The sequence below is a fragment of the Paramormyrops kingsleyae genome, chromosome 7 (assembly GCF_048594095.1).
Source record: "Paramormyrops kingsleyae isolate MSU_618 chromosome 7, PKINGS_0.4, whole genome shotgun sequence".
NCBI lineage: Eukaryota > Metazoa > Chordata > Actinopteri > Osteoglossiformes > Mormyridae > Paramormyrops > Paramormyrops kingsleyae.
The window spans coordinates 30564861-30584078 of record NC_132803.1 but is presented as its reverse complement, the minus strand read 5'-3'; the positions used below and the strand labels follow the sequence as shown (position 1 = coordinate 30584078).

Here is a 19218-nt window from a genome sequence, read left to right as displayed (position 1 = left end):
GCGTGCTGTTACGAAATCCCTCCATCTATCTCATGCTCTAGGAGGCTGATGGTACGCTTTGATCATGCTGACTGGGTTCCTTCAGAGACAGTTTGGTCTTTGATGCTACAGGAGAGCCTCAGGTCTAAGATAAGAGCCTTGGGTAAACAGTACAAGGACTATCGATCCATCCATCAATCCTTTATTAGCAATCTGGAGCCCAGCCCAGGAAGCATAAGGCAGAGTGTCCCCTAGATGGGGGAGCAGTCCGTCACGTTTTTGCATAGTAGGCTATATGAAAGTTTGGTCTATATTTGACCTTAAAGACTTTCCATAGGATTCCAGATCTGCACTAAACACAGATCTAAGGTCCAGATTGCATCTTTTGGACAACAAGCCTATACTGGTTCTTGTTGAACCCTGGCAGAAGATAGACCTGGGGTTAAATATATATACTTGTGGGCCCAAGGTTGCTAGTTCATGGGCCAAGAGGAGGCTTATTTTAAATATCCTTCAGCATGATACTTAATCTGAACTGTTCTAGTCAAAACTGTATGTTGTTTTGGATAAATATATTATCTAAGCAACACTCCCCAGATCTCAGTGGCTGGATCAAAAAAAGACAGAGTGGAAGATTATTTTCTGCATATCCAAGGCATGAGGTAACACCAAGTGACTGTGAAAAGTGCTACTAAGGAACTGGGCTTTCGTTTCAACGACAGTTCCTGTAGGTTCCAGCGCATCTGACATGCCTGCTCCTCAAAGATGCCCGCGTCAGAAGGCTTCCCTTTGGACACATCCTCCAGGGCTACCGATTTACCGTCATGCAGTTACATTCTATGACTGTAACTATCTATCTATGAGCAAGGGAACAGAAGAAACACCACAAAAAGTGTCTGTGACATTCTCAAAAGAGATACTACAACTGCAGTCCCCGAGTTAAGAACCTACGACTTACAGACAACTCATACTTATGAACGGACTGCCATGAAGCATATTGTATAAAAAAATTGGGGTAAATACAATGTTCCGCGATAATGAAGGCAGGCGCTACATTGCGCGGCTTCAGCGGTTTGTCAGTTTCGGGTACATATCAGTACCATACATAATTACGTTTATTAACGTATAATTATTATTATGCACTATATTATTATATTTCTAACGTACCTACAAAGACAGACTTTGGGAATGGACCTAATTCGTAACCTAGGGGTTGCCTGGTTTGGCTTCATTTTAAAGCAGTCATGATGACCAGTTCATTTTCTACCGTCATCAAAAGATGACTGAGCTATGAACTAATAAAACTAACTTTACTCATCCATAATCAACTGTAGGCTCATTCACCGATAAGTGATTTCAATGACATGACGATTCAGACAGTCCAGAGATACTGAGTGATGCGATATATATTACTAACAGCTCTACAGAATTACTGTTGTACTGACTTAATCTTCAACGTTACTATCAATGGAGACTCCTGTCACCCTATATGCAGTATTTTCCCAGAATGCCCAGAGTGTCAGAGAATGTCTTCTATCTGGGTGTTTAGGCTTCCCAGGGATATGATCGATTTATGAAAAAATAGGAACAGAACGGAATCACACGTTAAAGCCAAAAACAAACACCTGATTCAACCAGACGAGAATATTCCTCCGATGTCAATCAGACCAAGGGTCGAGAGACTCGTTGACATGCCAGGAACATCTTGATGGATTAACTACACCCGAACCAGACTGAGGAAGACTGAGATGAGGGGATGAACATACAACATAACACAGAGAAAAAAACAGGCCATCGATAGAATGTGTATTTGGGAGAGTCTCTCAGGTTGGGATGATGAGCAGGATTACGTCATGGTAGTATATTTGGAGCCCGATTTATGGAGTGATGGAGACTGGGTCAGGGGTGGAGCAGTGTGAACACAATACAAACATTCATACAAATGTCAAGAAAGTGGGGCAGCTAAAAAAAGAAGCAAACTCAGGACTGATGGTCCGGGGACAAGCACGCGATCGGAGGGGCATGCGGTGCTATGGGAATGACGTCAACCCTGGAGTCCAGTTTACTGGGACAAAGAATAACAGGACAGCCCAATATAAACTTCTGAGAGGGACGGGGAGGTGGAACGGGTCACCCCAGGTAACCTGGTCACCTGATGCACCCCTGCGGAGATGGCTGGCGTCTACTCATCGACCCCCCCCACATGCAGGATCTCCCCAAGCTGGTTCTGTTTCAATCCAACACCATAACAGACTTACAGATATGGACTTGGTCACTGGTACGCATCTCTAAAAGCATCCTCACAGCAAAACTTTCCAGGAAACATGTATAGAAAGATTTAAAAGCGTAGGGTTTGGATAAAACAGCTACTCGAGCAGCTGTACAGCGATAACTGCAAATTTGTTCTTCACGTTTCATGCAGCCCCTGAAGTTTTAAGACCCATAATGCTTCACTTCCCTTTTTTGTGCTTCTACTTGTCTAGAAAGAGGCTACGGAGCTTTGATTCATCACAAGAGCAGCAACAGCTCTGTGAGATACAAGGCAACCTAAAATGCAGGTCTGGGCCTGATGACGTTTCTTAAACATTTCAAATCTGATCATATTTACGCAGAATTTTCTTTCTTAGGTAAGATAATCCTTGTATTGTCTAAATACCTATCAATGCCCCTAGTTCTGTATTTTTGTTCTGAATCACACTATTAACATAGCAACCAGTTAAGCTTAATCTGGAAAAAAAAGTCATGCATCACGATGACCCACAAGAATTCTTCCCATTCTGTAGAGCAGGATTCAGAAAATTATTTTTGAAAAAGGGTGCAATTATTTTTCGGAACATGTTCACTTCACATCTGGTGCGGAAGCATACGGCTGAATTAATTTGCGGTTGCGGTACATCACTCTGAACGCACTTATTGTAAACCCACCAGATGTTATCCTTAAATGTGTTAAGGAGGCTGAACAGGAGACCTAGATCCAGGCTCACAGGAACGTATGTCTGTATGTATATGAAGAGTCTGCATCAATCAACGATTAGCAGAGCAGGATTCCAAAATGCAGCTTTTAACCGGCAACAACTGTGAGCACGAAGCAGCTGTCAATCTATCGACGCAAGACGACAAGCGGAGACCAATTTAGCTGAGTTTAAAGGCTCAAGTCTCTACGTGGTGCCATGGTACTACTGGGTGGATCTTATGGATCTGTCAAATCGGGGAAATGGATTCGAGTGAGCCGTGAAGAACGGCCGGATACATCTGCTATCACTTGAGTAGAAACAGCACGCTCAAGACAGTGATGTACAGTGGGTGGAGAAGGAGAACAGTCTGTCACACACACGAGGAGTTTCGGAAACATTTGGGGAGGTTTTAGCGCACATGGACTAGAAATGCACGCCCATTCTTAAGCCATTTTCACATCTAATTGACGGAACAGCTGGACCCTTGACGTGTTCCTATGTGGCCTTGGTAACTCCAGAACCTGAAAGCTCAGCGGCTAAAATATCTGAACGTGGAAGATGGGCAGCCTGGCGGCTCAGCTGTTCAGCAGGTCATGTTATTGCTTCGGTTACTTGAAGTTTTATGTGCCTTTCCGGCCCCAGCTCTGTGTGAGCCGAGAGAGTAGCATGTTCTCTGCATCATCATACAGGTTCCCCCTGGGGACCAGCAAACCTCCCAGAGTTTAGCTGGAGACACGCCACCTTGCGCTACATGCTTCAAAAGACTCAATCCTGTTTCCGGAACTGCTTACCTAATTCACGATCTGGCAATATATCCAATGCGACAAGCCTAGAACTTATCCTGAGACATGCAGGACACAAAGCAGGGAACACCGTGGACGGAAAGTCCAGATTCCAAGTCCGCTTAACCAATAAATAAATGGAATTTGGAAAATTCACTATTCAAGGTAAAACTAAAAATTAAAAAACAGTTTTTTTTACCAGTAAACCTTACTACTCATCTAAGAAGGTTAGTTGGCTGAGTTGGCTGAAACAAGCCTTAGGAAGGAAAACAAAATGCCTTCTTAAGCTGTGAATTACTTTCACAAGGAGTCTTAATTAGATTAAGCCGTGCTTGTGTGTGTTTATGTGTGTCTGTGTTTACTTAAAGCCACAAACAATTAGGAAATAACTAGTGGGGATACACTTGAAGTCAGGGGCCGCAGGCAGGCACGGACATCCACGGGCACGCCACCGCTGTTTCCAATCAGGCCGCTTTCAGCAGAGGATAAACAGATCGTTCTAGTGCATGACTTTGCCGTTAAAAAGGAAAGGACTTTGGCAAAAAAAAAAAAAAAAATGAAAATACATTTCTCTAATTTGGATGTTGTGCGAAGGTTCTTGAAACTCTTGATGGAGGATGGCAAAAGTTTGAAGGAAACACTTTTAGCTTTTCCGTAGTTTGACTCTTTGTTTATTTAGACGCCACATATTTAACAAAAAAAAAAGAATGTAGCAAGGCACAACACCTTCAGCTTGAGATACAGCCTCCCAGCAAGTCCCTGACGTGCCAACATGCCGTTGCTGGGCTGTTCCCCCATTTCAGGGAGATGGGGGGCGGGTCACGTGCCTCCCATCGACCCCACTTCATCTCTACGGCTTCCTGAGATAGACTTCAGATCACAATGGCCTTTAGTGACACGTATGGATATCGAAAACAGCAGGATAATACATAAACTTATTTTTAAATGCTAATTCTTGTATTTACATTGCAAATGCTTTTATCCACGGAGACATACAGTTGCGAAAACACGGCCAGCCGGTCCCTAGAGACACCGAGAAGGGGCTTAAGAGCATCGCGCACGAGCCCAACAGGGAAATCATGTTGCTGAGATTTGAACTGGTGACCTTCTGATCACAAGCACAGCATCCTAACCTGCTGAGCCCCACACCTCCCCCATACAAATAACCCAGTTTAAAAAAATACACATTTAGAGAATTCTGAAGGCCTATACTAAATGTGCCCCACACAAGGGAAATGAGGCTCATTTAGGCGGGCAAATGCATTTATTCAATGTGATATATAGCATCGATTTTTACATCTGACCCGTTTATAAAGCTGAATATTTTACTGAGGTAATTCAGGTTAACCTCCACAATGAAAAAACACAAGTACTGCGCCCTAGTACTTGAACCACCAACCTATTGATTAAAAGTACTTTTCTGTTTCACCCCCATTTACCCACACCCTTATCTGGGAACATCCCCACTTTCTGAGGTAGGCTGAATGTGGGTCACCTCCAGCAGAACTAACTGTGACCTTTACCCTAGGAAGTGAACTCCCGTAACGAAATATTTACTTTGGTCACATGACCAGCACAAGGAGGCCAAAGGCGGCCCATGGAACCCTTGTACTACCGATGCCCTCTGAACGGAAGATTCACTCAGGGTCCAACTCCAGTTGGAGGCCCTGCTAACAATTAAACAGCATGACATAATTCAACCAGAAGAGGGGTGGGATCAGAGAAATAGTACATTTTTAAATTAGAAGTCTGCTTTTGTTACAAAGCGCATACGGCAACCTTTGTGGGTGTTATTTATGATTGCAGTGTGGCTGATTTGGCAATGGGACATTTACAAAATGATGGCTTCCTTTCCTTAATGAACATTAAAAATACCAGAGCCAGAAAATGTGTTTGGTAATAAACTGTCATTCCTGGGACAGAGATGAAAAGCAGCACAGAATCGGTTACACTGTAAAAACCTTCTTTTGTGTGTGATTATCATTTAAAGTTTAAAGTTCCTTGCCGCAAAAGGCTAAAAAAAAAAAACAGGCAGCACATCATTAACACAGTCTGCTGTTCTCCTGTTGACTTTCTGTCTCTATTTTTTATTATTTTAATCAACCAATCAGATTTAAGGTACTTATGGCGGACAGATGCCCAATGGCGTTCCTCTGTTTGCCAATGTGGTGCTTCATTCTTTATTAACTGAGGGAGGTTACGAGAGTGCTAGTCCGTCACTCACGCTGTCAGAGCAACTTTAGCTAATTTGCATTAGCACCTTTGACACGCACATTCACTCCTCTGTAGCCGTCATTAAGTTTCCAATAAATTGATTAACCTATTTGGCACGGTGGGGATGGTTGTAAATATTAAGGATGGTCAGTTCATAACCACCAAGACACTCTTTGGACAGGTTACTGGTTCCTGAGGTTTTTTTTTTTTTAACTGATTTGAGATTTGGCCACCAGATTTCCTGAAGATCCAGGGTTAGAATATCAGAAGTAGCTCTAAGCTGTTACAAAGCAATAGTGCATATCGCATAAAATAATCACAGCAACTAACCTGAAGTTTCTGACTAGGCACACGGCAATATTTTTTAAATATAAGCAATGCCGCATAACCACATTATGAAATGAGCACCCAAAAGTAACTTTGTTGTATCATTCACACGGCTATTGGGCGGCCTTATTTGGCATCATACAGCCATATAAGCGGTTTGATTCTCAGATGATTTCTAACTTCACTGCTACTACCATCTTCAAGCCTTCATAATCAAAGCAAGTGTTGTCTGTATTAATGTCAAATAAAACAGCCAGTTAGAGATTAATGGCCATTTGACACACTTCTTTCAAGTGTATTTGAAATAGATTATATTTACTCTGGGGTGAGATCTGCTCTGTTAATCTACTCTTAAATTAACAGTGTGAATATTGCCCCAGATTCACCTTGGCCAGTCAAAAAAATGCATAGGCCAATAATAACCATCAACCCACCACCATATCATCTTGTGCAACACTGGCTACACCACAACTCAACTAAGGATGTGCGATTTGGCGATATTAGATTGTGAACGATTGAAAGTCTTCACAATTTGCCTTTATGGAGAAATCGTTAGTATCCTGCTACAGTTGCAGTTCTGTGGCTCATGTGTGCATCTAAAGTCTGTTTCGAGACCAATAAACTGGTAATAGCACACAGTAGGTAGTGCCCTGGATTTCTCCTTCTCTCCCTTTCACGCCCTCATCCCAACATGCAATGTGCCACATGCAACACGTTCCCAATTTGGCACCGTAAAAGGACCTCACCTTGGTCAGAGCAGGGTACCCAGCAGCCACCTCAGCAGGACAGTGCAGACGTTCCTCGTGGGACACCTCCACTGCATGGGCCCATTGGTCCAAGAAGCCGCTGGGAGTGTAGAGGCCACAGTCCCGTACGCTGCTCTCCTGCTCGAAGTCCTCGCACACGCCGTCGCCATCATAGAAGTAGCACAGGCTGGGCTCATCTGTGCAGAAGAAGTTACAGGAGGCCATCCCAACACCTTTATCCAAGATCAACTCAGAAAAGCCATGCCAAGTTCAAAGGTACAACAGCAGAGTCCCGTCTTGGACAGAGCCCCATGTGCCAGGATTTGAAAACTGGAAACCTTTTTTTAAGCCAGGAATGGCTTCGCTGCCTCCTGGCAGCCAGTCAAATCCACAGAAAGGCTGTTACGGGACTTTCGGTGTTATTACAACTGACGACGGTACAGGATATTCATGGGAATCGCTTCATGTATATATATAACCCCCAAGGGAGAGGCTATTTCAATAAAGAGATTAAAAACAAGAGGCTAAACACATCATGTGTGTGGAATGATGAGACGTGATTGGCCAAGACTGCTTTGGATAAGGTAAATAATGTGGTTAAAATATACATACAATGCAGCTCAACTTCTTGTGCCACTGAGGGTTCTATAACTCCAGAGAAATAAACTGAATCCACACTCAACTGGTCATAAATTCAAAACATAGATTTCTGCTGCAAAATACACAACAGATACTTAACAGGTTCTGTTTTTTCTTCTTTCTGTTTACAGTGGCACTGCCATTAGGTATAATTGCATTCGATCCAAATATAAGTATATTTCATAGTCATGTTATTACATAGGATGTCATGAGAGAGACAGAGGAAGGTCCTCCATTTCACAGAAACCCAAACAGCTTCAACAAAAAGAAAAAAACCCAACCATACAATTACTTAATCTATGAAATTCAAGCAACAGCTTATCCAATCAATCACCTTAATAGGGTTCAAGGCAGGGTCTACACTGAACGGGTTGCCAGACCATCACAGTCAACACACATTGATCCACAGATTAAAAGTGAAGCAGAAATCACCATTTCAACCAGACCACTCGTCTTAGGACAGTGGGAAAGACCCAGAGAAGAGCCATGCAAACCTGGGGAGACCATGCTAATTTTACTGGTGCAGAAGGATTTCAGAGGGGCCAGGACGAAAGCTGGCAACCCTGAAAAATGACAACACTACACCAGGGGCGCCGTAAAAGGGGGGTGGGGAGTTAAGACGATTCCCTAAAATATTTGGAACATAACTTGATTGGTCTGGACTGGGGGGTCCAGCACGACATGTTTTTATGGGGCCCAAAATCTCTAGCAAGCCTCTGCCCTACACACATAACAGGCTAGCACCCCCCCCCCCCTCCCCTGAGCAGTGCTACGTTACATAAAGTTTAATAAAGAGATCAGTGAACGAGCCTTTGGAACAGACCAGCAGGAACCTGATGAACTTCGCCTGATCCGCTCGGATTATGTAAAAAAAAAAAATAATAATAGGATTTTCAGATATATCACACTCTCTAAGTGAATCTCCATGTCAGGGTGGTGATGAGGTGGTAGAAGTGGGGCGTGGCAGGGTAGAGAGTGACATGTGACATGTGCCCCCCCCCCCACCCCGAAAAAGGACAATTAGAGCATGCATGGCTCCTTTCACAATCTCTGTTAATGAAATGACTCTCCTCATTCCCTGAGCCTGTCCAACAGACTGTCAGACACACAGCAGACAGTGGCTGTGTTCGTTAGAGTGTCTGGCTTCCCGTCACAATGATGACGGGGAGAGAAAGAGTGAGAGAGAAAGAGGGAGAGAGAGAGACACACACACACACACACACACACACACTCACAGAAACATTTGACACATGCCCGATTTCCGCCGGCTCCGCCGTCCATGGAAAAGGCTGCCGCTGGAATCGCTGTGCATTTCCTAAACCGACGACGGCCTGAGGATGTGCCAATGTGGGGGTGCCTTTCAGGAGCGCACATAAAACCTGCACCACACAAGGCTGCTTTTGTCCCCCCAACCCGTTTTTCTTGGGTGAAAAGAAAGTGGTTAAAAAATACATTTATCTTTTGTGAAAAAGAAAAGGTGTGGATGGTGCCAAGAAAACTATATAAATTACTACTTTTCGAGTTTTTCCTCCTTGGAATTTTCTCGATTTTTCCTCCCCCCATTAAAATGCGGTTCTTTTGATCAGCATGTGTCTGACACTAGCCAGCGCACTAAAAACATCATTTACTAGTCCTAGACAACCTAGCAGAAGCCTTTGTCTACTAACACGTACTAAAACATCACGCCTACGCTTTCAGTTCTGTAAAGACATCAGATTTCCAAAAGATTATCCGGCAAGACAGACTGCTGGTTTTCCAAGGCGGTCGAGGACCTACCGACGCAGTTGAAAAACGGCTCCTTCTTGCACCGACTAGAACATCCGTCCCCATTCACAGGATTCCTGTCGTCGCACTCCTCCCCGAGGAACCTGGAACACCAGAGATCTGGTTGTAGTCTGAGGAGGAATCTACACGCTGCCGGCATTGTACGTGCCAAAGCCGCATCGCTCAACCAGCTCAACCTCCTTTTTGTTGTGCATATGCACAATGACAATAAAGTTGACTTTGACTCTGGCCTATCTCTCCATGGGATGTTTGACAGCTAGCTGTATTTATGATGGTGATGATGGTGAAGATGATGATAAGGGTGATGACCTCTGACATGTACCTACTCACCTCTGAATGACTCCATCTCCACAGTAAGGCGCTCCGAGTTCATGAGTCAGTTCAGGGGAAGGCACACTCTCCATCTCTCTAGAGAAGGTCAACACTCTGTACGTATAAACTGTCCCGGCTTTCACATCCCTAGGGAAGCAACACACACAGATAGGGCTTCTTAGTCTAACAGTACATAATATGCACCATGCAGTACAATTCATCAAGCAACTGATTTCTATCAATCGAGTGCTATTCTCACCAGCAGGAGCTTCACAATGATTAGTAACTCACTGACCCATTATCCTCCGAAATTCTGCCCTCATTCTCTCTTACACTCTACCCCCATTATCCTTGCTCATTTCCCCTTTCTGGTCACTGTTTTTTTTCCCTGCCTGAATACAGATATGTTCACACCATTTCCCCCTCAACCCCCAACCTCCCTGGCCCCCACAGTAGGCTAAGGACAACTGTTGGTTGGTGGATCCCTCTGCACACCGCATTCCTGGAACCCCCTTTCACGCTGAAAGATGATTACGAGGCTCGCACCGGCCATATAACCGTCTCCACCGTATCGGATCCCTCTGTTTGGCTTTTCTTGCATTCTTTATTGCTCTCGCTTCCAAGCTCAAGTGTGTAAACCAATACCTGGGGTGCTGGCCCAAAGCTTTGGACCAGAGGGGACTGAGACAAACATGAAACAAGGAAAGCAACCCAGTCACTTTGCTGGGCTGCACGCAACCCAGAGAGGGGTTGGGCGGGGGGGGGGGGGGGGGGGGGGGATCACTAGAGTATAGGGGCAAGCGCCAAGTCCACAACCACAGCTCTCAATGGCAAACCACGACCCCCAAAGAACGAGGCCCAGAGATTCATCAGATCACATCTGGAGTGGATTACAGATACAGTCAATCTAAGCCATATGTTGTTCAGTCATTAAAAAAAGACTGCATTTATTGTCACCTATCACAAAATGACTGGACGTCAAATGTCTGTCGACAGAGACGCCCTTAACAGCTGGACAGGAAATGGCGGGCAAACGGATGACAACACATCCAGAAATTGGCCTTTTGACCCCATCTGTTGAAGAAAACCATCGGCATCATCTGACGCCATGACAATGCCATCTCGCAAGTTATGTGTTACATGTGCGTTACATGTGCGTCACATGCATTCATGTGGCCTTCAAATGCCTGAGCCGGCTTCCGGATGCTGGATGCGATTTGACAGAAACAGGTCACTTTTATAGCATGGACATGAAGTCACAAGCAGGGAGTCTGCAGAAAACAGACCACGGCCCATTCATACGGGAATGACACTAGCTGTTTTTCCCTCATGCAAAAAGCTTTCAGACTTAATTTCAAACAAATATCCTGCCGATTACAAGAAAATCAGCCTGTTGCCAAATCACACAGGGCCAATTTATTATGCTAAGATGAGTCCAGATTTTGTTGTTTGGCCCCAGTCAAAGCGTTGTCAACCAAAAAAGACTTTCAAAATGCTGGGGATGACAATGTGCTATCTATAAATCTACTTCAAAGTGATCAACACGATTGGTCATGCAGCTTTGTGTAAAGTAGCATAACTCCCTATAAATCCTGGATTTCCAGGCAGAATCCATATAACAAAGACTTCCAATGATTCTACACCAAATATCCAGAGAGGAGAGGAGACACGTTGGACTTTTGACAACAGAGGTCTTTTTTCACCCTAACCAGTCTGTGAGAAGATGGGGAAAAGGAGTGACTGAATACCTCACAGAGTCAGCTCATCCGGAAAGGTAATGAACTTCAAAGGGATATATCTACAGTTCAGCACATTTAAGCGTTTAAAGCAGTGTTTTCCAATCTGGTCCTCGAGGGAGCAAAAATGTGGACTGTCTGTGGGTCCCCGGGGACCAGATTGGGAAACACTTTAAAGAACGGTATGCTTTATTCTGGACAATTTATTTGTACACATACTTTTAAGATGCTGGCTCCTATTAAACCTTGTTTGATTTCTGTTCCACGCAACACAAGCACTCTATAATGTATTAGGGCATCTCCATACTTTAAGCGTTGACTCATATTTATCATATTATAACTACATCTTTGCAACTTTAATTGACTGTCTGAGCAGACTATGACGGCCCACTAAAATCACCCAACATCAAGTTTAGTTTAGAGAGTCTTATCCATACAGGACAGCGTGGAGTCCAACATCAAAAGACCTTTTGCAGAAACTTGGGATTCACTCCACAAGAAGAAATACAGACTGACAGGTATAAATTTGTTCCAAATCCAGACTGATGTATTTTTGACCCCCGAACTCAGAACAAATCTCGCCTCACCACAGCAGTCTCCTCCTGGTGCTTATATTCACGCCCCTCTTCCTCAACTCTTCCATTTGACTTCTGGAGATGGAATGACAGTTTCCTGGCATTGATCCCAAAGCAAAAAGAAACAGCGGAGGCCCGTTTTTTGTTTTTTTTTTACTACCCTCACTAATCCACCCGTACGAGACGCAAGTCACACCAGCACAGAGGTTCGCTGCCCATACAGAACAGCTCAGAGGATCTACAGGTGCTGCCTGCAAAGCCTTGCCAACGAAAAACCTCAGGCATGCCCGCCGCCTTGCTGTAGGCCGAGTGACGTCAAACGCACGCAAGCATGCACACCCCATGCCGCGGCCCTTAAAACACACAGTATAGCCCCTTTGTTACGCTCCTCTTGCCCTATGATGGTGAGAAACTGGTCCCTTTCTCATGTCACGGTGGCGTCTAGTGGCCATGTCCAGTGGAAAACCTGAGTCATCAGTTGTTAGTGTGGAGGATTTCATGGAGGGGGGTCAGCCAGTTTTTCATCCTCTGAGGACTCATTCCAAGAAGTTCCCAGTGGCAAACTGCATGGGAATTGGGGCTCAGTTTCTCCTCGCATCATGACTAATTTCTGCTATATAAGGTCTTCATATGGAATGCTATGGAAGATAAACACCACTCCGGTAACACTTCTGACCTGGGCATGCAGAGTAAACATCCACCCATGCATCCAGCTTCCGCTCACTTACGCTGGTCAGGGATGTGGGGTGCAGGGTAAACGCCTAGACTGTTGTGTTAAGCTTCTCCAGTAGCAAAAACATTGGGACAAAAAAAAAAAAAAAAAGATTTCTGCTTAACGAATGGAATTTTCAAAGTAAACAGATAAAAGGATGTATGGAAAAAAGCAGGTGCCTTTTTCTGACAGGCATATACTAAGCCGAGAGGAGAAATTCAATTCTTGAATCAGTTTACATTAAGAAGCCAATTAGCCTGCTTAACTTAACCTGCTAACCTCTCCTGATACGGTCTCGTTTAGATGAATATACATTAATTTTATAGACTCACCAGCTGGAAGCTGCAGAGCATAAACAAAACAAGCTGCACAATCAAACCATTTCCTCGTCTAGGTAATTTTTTTAATCAACGCTATAAAACCATAGAAAAAAATGAACAATTAAAAACACGATAACAGCAAACAGAAGAAGGGGCTTGTCTGAGAAGCGGCTCGAGCTTTCAGGGGGTTCAAGCGAGGCCAGCCCCCCCCCCCGTCAGCGGAGTTACAAGGTGCTCCTGGTAATGGAAAGGAAGCAGTAACGTTCAGTAAGTGACAAAACAAACAAGTTAAATCACTCGGCGGGCGTAAACGACACGGGCAGCGCTTACGCGTTCGCCCGGCGCGGTTTGCCCAGGCGTGCCGCTGCGAGAAACAAAGCCTTCAGTCACACGGCGAGAAAATATTACAGCCAGGACTGTTCCTTTTTTTCACACTCCACGGAGAGACAGTTATAATGGGATACCACAGAAAGGCCAAACTGCCGATCCAGCCAGGAATATACCTTTAAACGATCAGACATCCAGCGTGTGACTTCCAAAGAAACCGTACTCCTACATTAACTGCGATATTAGGTAACGCAGCATATTTGCAGCGTGCGTTTATGATTCATGGCACTGTCCTCACCACGTCGGCGCGATGCAGGTGACCGACATTATTTCACGTATCGTTATTTCAGACAGTGACTCGTAAAACAGCTGGAAGGCCCTTCAAAGAAGTATTAAAAAGCACCACTGCCAAAACGGCTGCATCTCCCCCCCCCCATCATACAGCCCGGGGATATGATCTCTATTATCTAAAGTGGGAGAAATTAAGGCTTTGCGTTTTTTTTTCTCCCCCCAGCAGGTCGGCATCTTGCCGGAGGCTGCGGCAAGGTATGTCACTGCGGTTTTTCACCGGAGCCGCCGTCTCACACAAGGCATCGACCATAGCTCCCCCCCTCACTCCCCCCCCCGCCAAGATAAACAGCCATCTCAGGCACTCATTTTTGGAGGGAAAATAAAAGCATTCGAAGGAATGAAAGAAAAGAATGAAAACAAAACATAAATCTCCCCACAAAACATTGTCAGAAAAAGACTATACAGAGACGGCACTTATAAAAACAATATAGAAGGCCAGATTAGAGACGATAGTGTATTTTAACCAATAGTTATTTAATGATTTATTCAATTTTAACGACTTTTTCAGAGAACATTTACAATGTCAGTCTGAAACAGGCTTTATATATAAATGGGGCAGGACAGTGTATTCTGCAGCAGCCCAATCAGGTTGACTCCGGACTCTAACAGGAAGCTAGAACATGATGTCATCTGTTAATCTGGAGATCTGGGATATCAGATCCAAATGTTGGAATCAAAAGCCTCGAGCAACAGAGCGTTTCAGGGCAAGACTTGGGGTGCCTCCATGAGCCAGGAATGGCGGTCAATAAATCAATGGGCAGAGAACTAGTTTCATAGGGTATCAAGGCTATCATATCTGTGATTTATCGAGGGCTCGCAGGAAAAGGATGGAGAATAAAAGGACCAGGGTCAGGTATTCTGCAGTGTCAGAGGATGGCTCTGACTGCCTCAGGCTGATCGACCTGCCTAAACACAATAGAAAAAGACCAAGGGGACAAACTCCCAGAATCGCTTAGATCTACTCTAGGTGTGTGATACTCTCTGACCATTACGATTCTAATATCCCTCATTTAAAAGAGGCAGATTAAACCATTCATCCCTGTTCAGGTACAGAGCGTTTTTTTGGTTTGTTGGAATCCCTAAACTATCTAGGTATAAATTCTACAGCTTTATTCTTTATAAGGTTTATTCTCAGCATTTCTTTGTACAACCCCCCCCCCCCCCCCAACCTCACACCTCCTCCCCGGCCCAAATAACTGAAAGGAAAATCGAATTTGCATGACCTGCTTCCCATTCAATAGCCAAAAAACTCAATAGCAGTCAATCAATAGTAATAACAAAAGATCACGGGAAATTAAATTTTTATCTTGCCAAAGATGTAAATGCCATGAATATCCAACAGCACATCTATCCCAGGCTCCCTGAAGAGCTTCGCTGGGTAAATGTTGCAGGGCCTCCCGTTAAATAACCTTATCTCGCCCGGCTCTCAAAGGATTCTGACGCTTTAATTACCGGCTCCCTTATGGGGTCCCTCACCTACAAAATTGCAGGAGTTCTTGGTGGCATCCCTTGTCCGTCCAGATGGCTGAGAATGTAATGTGGGAACCTGAGATGCCCCGGGTCCCGTCTGGGGCCTGGAATTACTGTGGCCACATCGGACAAGCTATCAACAAGACCCTGTGGCAGCTGCATGCACATCTGCATGTGTGCTTCTCTAGGCCAGTGCCCGTAAGATGCTCTTGGTACATCGCATGAGCTTCAGCAAGAAACACATTGCAAGAGGCAGGGTGGGAGGGGGCCAAAAAAACACATTAGCAAATATAAGTAAATAAATCACATGTCTGCAGTCAATGCGCCAGAGCTCATGCCCTTGTGGTTAAATGCCTGTCGTCAGTCCCGAACGTGGTCCTATTTAGCCTGTAAATCTTTACTGCGGCCCCTTTCACAATGTGAACCGCAGGCAAATGGCACTTTTAAGGCCCCACAATGAAAAGATGCTGCCGTTTCCTTCCTCTTGTGGGGGGGGGCGGGGGGAGGCGGAAAGCTTCTCCAATGAAAGATCTAGACAAACCCTGCGAAAACACTTTCATTTGAAGGGTTTTTTTTTTGTTTAATTTTACTGAAATTTACACGCGTACACAACCTGCTATCCTAGCATCTCATAATAAAATTGAAGACATTTTAAAATTAGAATTTTTACCCTTTTCTACAATGGGGTGTCTGTTGAAGGAACGTAAGCTGGGTGTTTGATGGAGGAGAGGGAACCCCCTTAAAGTCTGTGGTCACGAACGTAAGTTCACAAAAAATCCCCAATTATCCCTGATCAACCTGCGGTTCTATTGTACTATAGGCTGCATGTTTATACTCCTCACTTTAGGTATTGGATTAAGTAAGTACGGGACATCTATCTGGCTGTTAAATAAAGACAAGGAGGAAAAGAATTAAGAGAACTTTGGAAGGGCTATAAACAAGCTAAAGAATTTGGGCAGACGTCCATGGCAGAGAACATGCTTGGGAGGATGTGAGATCGCCCCCCACCCCCCACTGAGCGTAGGTCAACTAACCTGATAAAGAAACTAGGCCTGTATGTTGAAGGCCCCTTGAGGGTTCAGTGATTTGACTCGATATGGGAAGGTTAGCCCATTTCTGAAGGAAAGGGTCAAGGGATTCAAATGTAACCAAAGATAACATATAAGTAACCAGATTAATTAGCAAGTCGTTCAATACCGATGGCCTCTCTTCAATCCCATGACCATAGGCTGCCTCGTATCTGACGCTTCAAGAAACAGATTAAGCCCGCGGGTGTGCTTTCGAGCACAGCTGTACTGTCCAGCTTGACAGGGAACACGTAACAGTCACGAAGCCCAAAAGACAACAGTACGTGGGCTGGTGAGGAAAATATTTTTAATTCTGAGATCGACTTCGATTTACAAGCACGTTCTTCTTGGAGAGCTGGCTAGAAAAGGAAACACTTGAAAAATCAACAGATATAGAAGGACAAGAACAGCTTCTCAAGAAGACCCATTAAACAATTAGGTGTTGCAACGTTAATATCACAAGGGGCCGTTTTATTTTCCGACTGCTGACTGATTGCGTCACGTCCCTGCATGAGCTTCATCACCATAACAAGCAATTCCTTTATAGTCACACATAATTAAACTGAAACGGTGCCTTAAAAAGTAACTTATAGCACCTAACCACATTTTGACACTTGGACTTTCAACATTCTAAACAAAGAAATGTATCTGTACCATGGTGGGACATACCTACTCAACCTGCTACCCTAACATCTCATCACATTCTCATACATGAAGATATTTACAGAGGTTTACAACGATATTCTGATAACGATACCAGAGATGTCTCCCCGTTACAAACTTATCCATATAACTTTTTACTAGTAACCAATGTCCCATGAAACCCAAGAAAAATGACCATAAAATTGGTATTTTGGTATTTTGTCCTGGGTATGATGTTAAAGGGCATCCGGCCATGCAAGTGGTCCTCAAACTTGCAGGGAAAAATCAGAGGGCTGGTGGTGGGATTGCCACTCCAGCCAACATAAAAACTCCACACAGCTCTGAGAAAGGAGACAGGCCTCTTTTCTGCTCTGTGCCGCAGCCCACAGGAAGGCTGCATGTATGATGAAGGGGATAGGGGAAAGCCAATGGGGTCAGGCCCATTGGGGATCAGAATTGGTGTGGTGCTGAGGTGTCGCCCGCTGCATGACAGCACTCGGGTCCTAATCTGAGGCAGCCCATCTAGGTCGGCGCGTGTCTCTCCGGCAAGATGACCATCTTCCACTGCTGTTGGGGGAGCTTCATAAACTCTGCCTTTCAGTGGCAGCACTCTCTGAGGTACGAAGACCAGGGAGTGTCCAGATTTCTGTAGGTGGATACATCTATTATTAGTCTGGTCGCTCTGATGGCTGTCATACATATTGCTGTGGTGGATCGGCTCCTTCCGATGGTGTCCGATGTCACTTCTCTCAATGAGCGTATTTATTATGAGACTCAAGCTAAGGCACTCTCTGGGTGTCCAATCTGTTGGTTCAGTGTACGCTTCAACCATGGTGAATGATGTCTCCATGAGGGAGACATTGTATTCGCAGCTTCACTTAGTGGTTGATGGGTGCCCATGAAGTGACTTCAGTGAGACCACTGGCACTGATGATGATTGTGTCAGTCGCCAAGGGTCTGGTGACTGTGGTGAAAGAGGCTCCAGGTTCCTTGACTTTGCAAAGGTTAGGGGCTGCAGGCCGCTGGATGCTGGTACCAGTGCCCTGAGCCGTATTGTTGGACTAGGTATTGCAATACTGGTGGTGCGGCAAAGGAAATCGATCACATTCTCGTGAGCAGCCGCTAGAGGGTCCTACAGAACAGCAGAGCCTAGAGAAGTACCCAATTTGTGAATTCTGAAAACACACTTGTAGTTGCTACTTTGAAGATTCAGTTTAGGTCCAGTAGGCTACTACCTGCTAGAAGAATGAGGCTGGACCTGGCCAGACTCTAAGATCAGGATGTTTCTAATGAGCTTGCATGCAGCTTTTGTGAGGCACTTGCAGACTTCGGTGTGATTGCTGATTTTAACGTGATGTGGGAGACTTTCCGTGACAAGACCCTGAAGGTTGAAGAGGGTTGTGTTGGTGTTGCTGGTGTTTCCAGAAGATGGTGCTTCATATTGCAGGGCACCTTGGATATTACCAAGAGGAACTGCAGTGCACGGCTTGATGGAAACTATGGTCTGTACCGGGAACTGAGAAGGCTGGCTGCGAGGGCTCTGAGAGCAAATAAGGAGGCATTTCTTAGAGGGATCTGTGAGCAAGTGACACACCATCTATGGTCCAGTGACCCACGTCCTGCTTATTGAGGAATTGAAGCATTATGCACATCTGAATCTATTCATCAGGGAGTCACAGTCAGAGTCTCTCACTGAGACTGCACAGGTGGTGAACCAGCTGGGGATAGGGAAGGCTGCAGAGATCTGTGCTATCTGAGGTGAACTTCTCCAGGCTGGTGGTAAGGTTGTCTTCCAGGCATTGCAAGCAGTCTTTGCTTCCATTCGGGAGATGGGTGTCATCCCAACCAATCTGAAAATAGGACTTCTTATCCCTATATGGAAAGGGTAATTACATGGATTGTGGCAACAACAGGGGTATAATACTTAGTGCTGGGTAAGGTCCTTGCTAGTGTCACCCTCAACAGGATCCATGATTACTTGCTTGCCTAACAACAACCAGAGCTTTATACCTAAGAAGTGTACAATCGACTGCATCTTAGCACTGAGGGTTCTCATTGAGTACAAAAGCAAATATTGGCAGAGTTTCTTTGCAGCCTTTTTTGCAGAATTCCATAAAGCGTTCGACTCAGTTGATCAAGGTGCCCTGTGGGACATCCTGAGATTTTGTAGGATCCCCTCGAAGTTGCTGGATATCATGACCAGTCTGTACATTGCTATTGTGAGTGCTGTGCAGAGTGAAGGCAGAACCTCTGTGTTCTTCCCAGTTGATTCTGGGGTTC

The 19218-nt window shown here is 44.9% G+C and overlaps 1 protein-coding gene across 3 annotated transcripts in view; it reads right to left on the bottom strand.

Moving 5' to 3' along the window:
* LOC111843478 (pappalysin-1-like) overlaps nt 1–19218 on the bottom strand; it is a 94112-nt gene that overhangs the window by 37098 nt on the left and 37796 nt on the right. For all 3 annotated transcript variants that reach the window (XM_023811116.2, XM_023811117.2, XM_023811118.2), the window contains exons 8-10: nt 9757–9885; nt 9418–9509; nt 7003–7199 (exon numbers count right to left, since the gene is read on the bottom strand). In XM_023811116.2, the coding sequence (XP_023666884.1) occupies nt 7003–7199; nt 9418–9509; nt 9757–9885 (418 nt within the window). The remainder of the gene's footprint in view (nt 1–7002; nt 7200–9417; nt 9510–9756; nt 9886–19218) is intronic.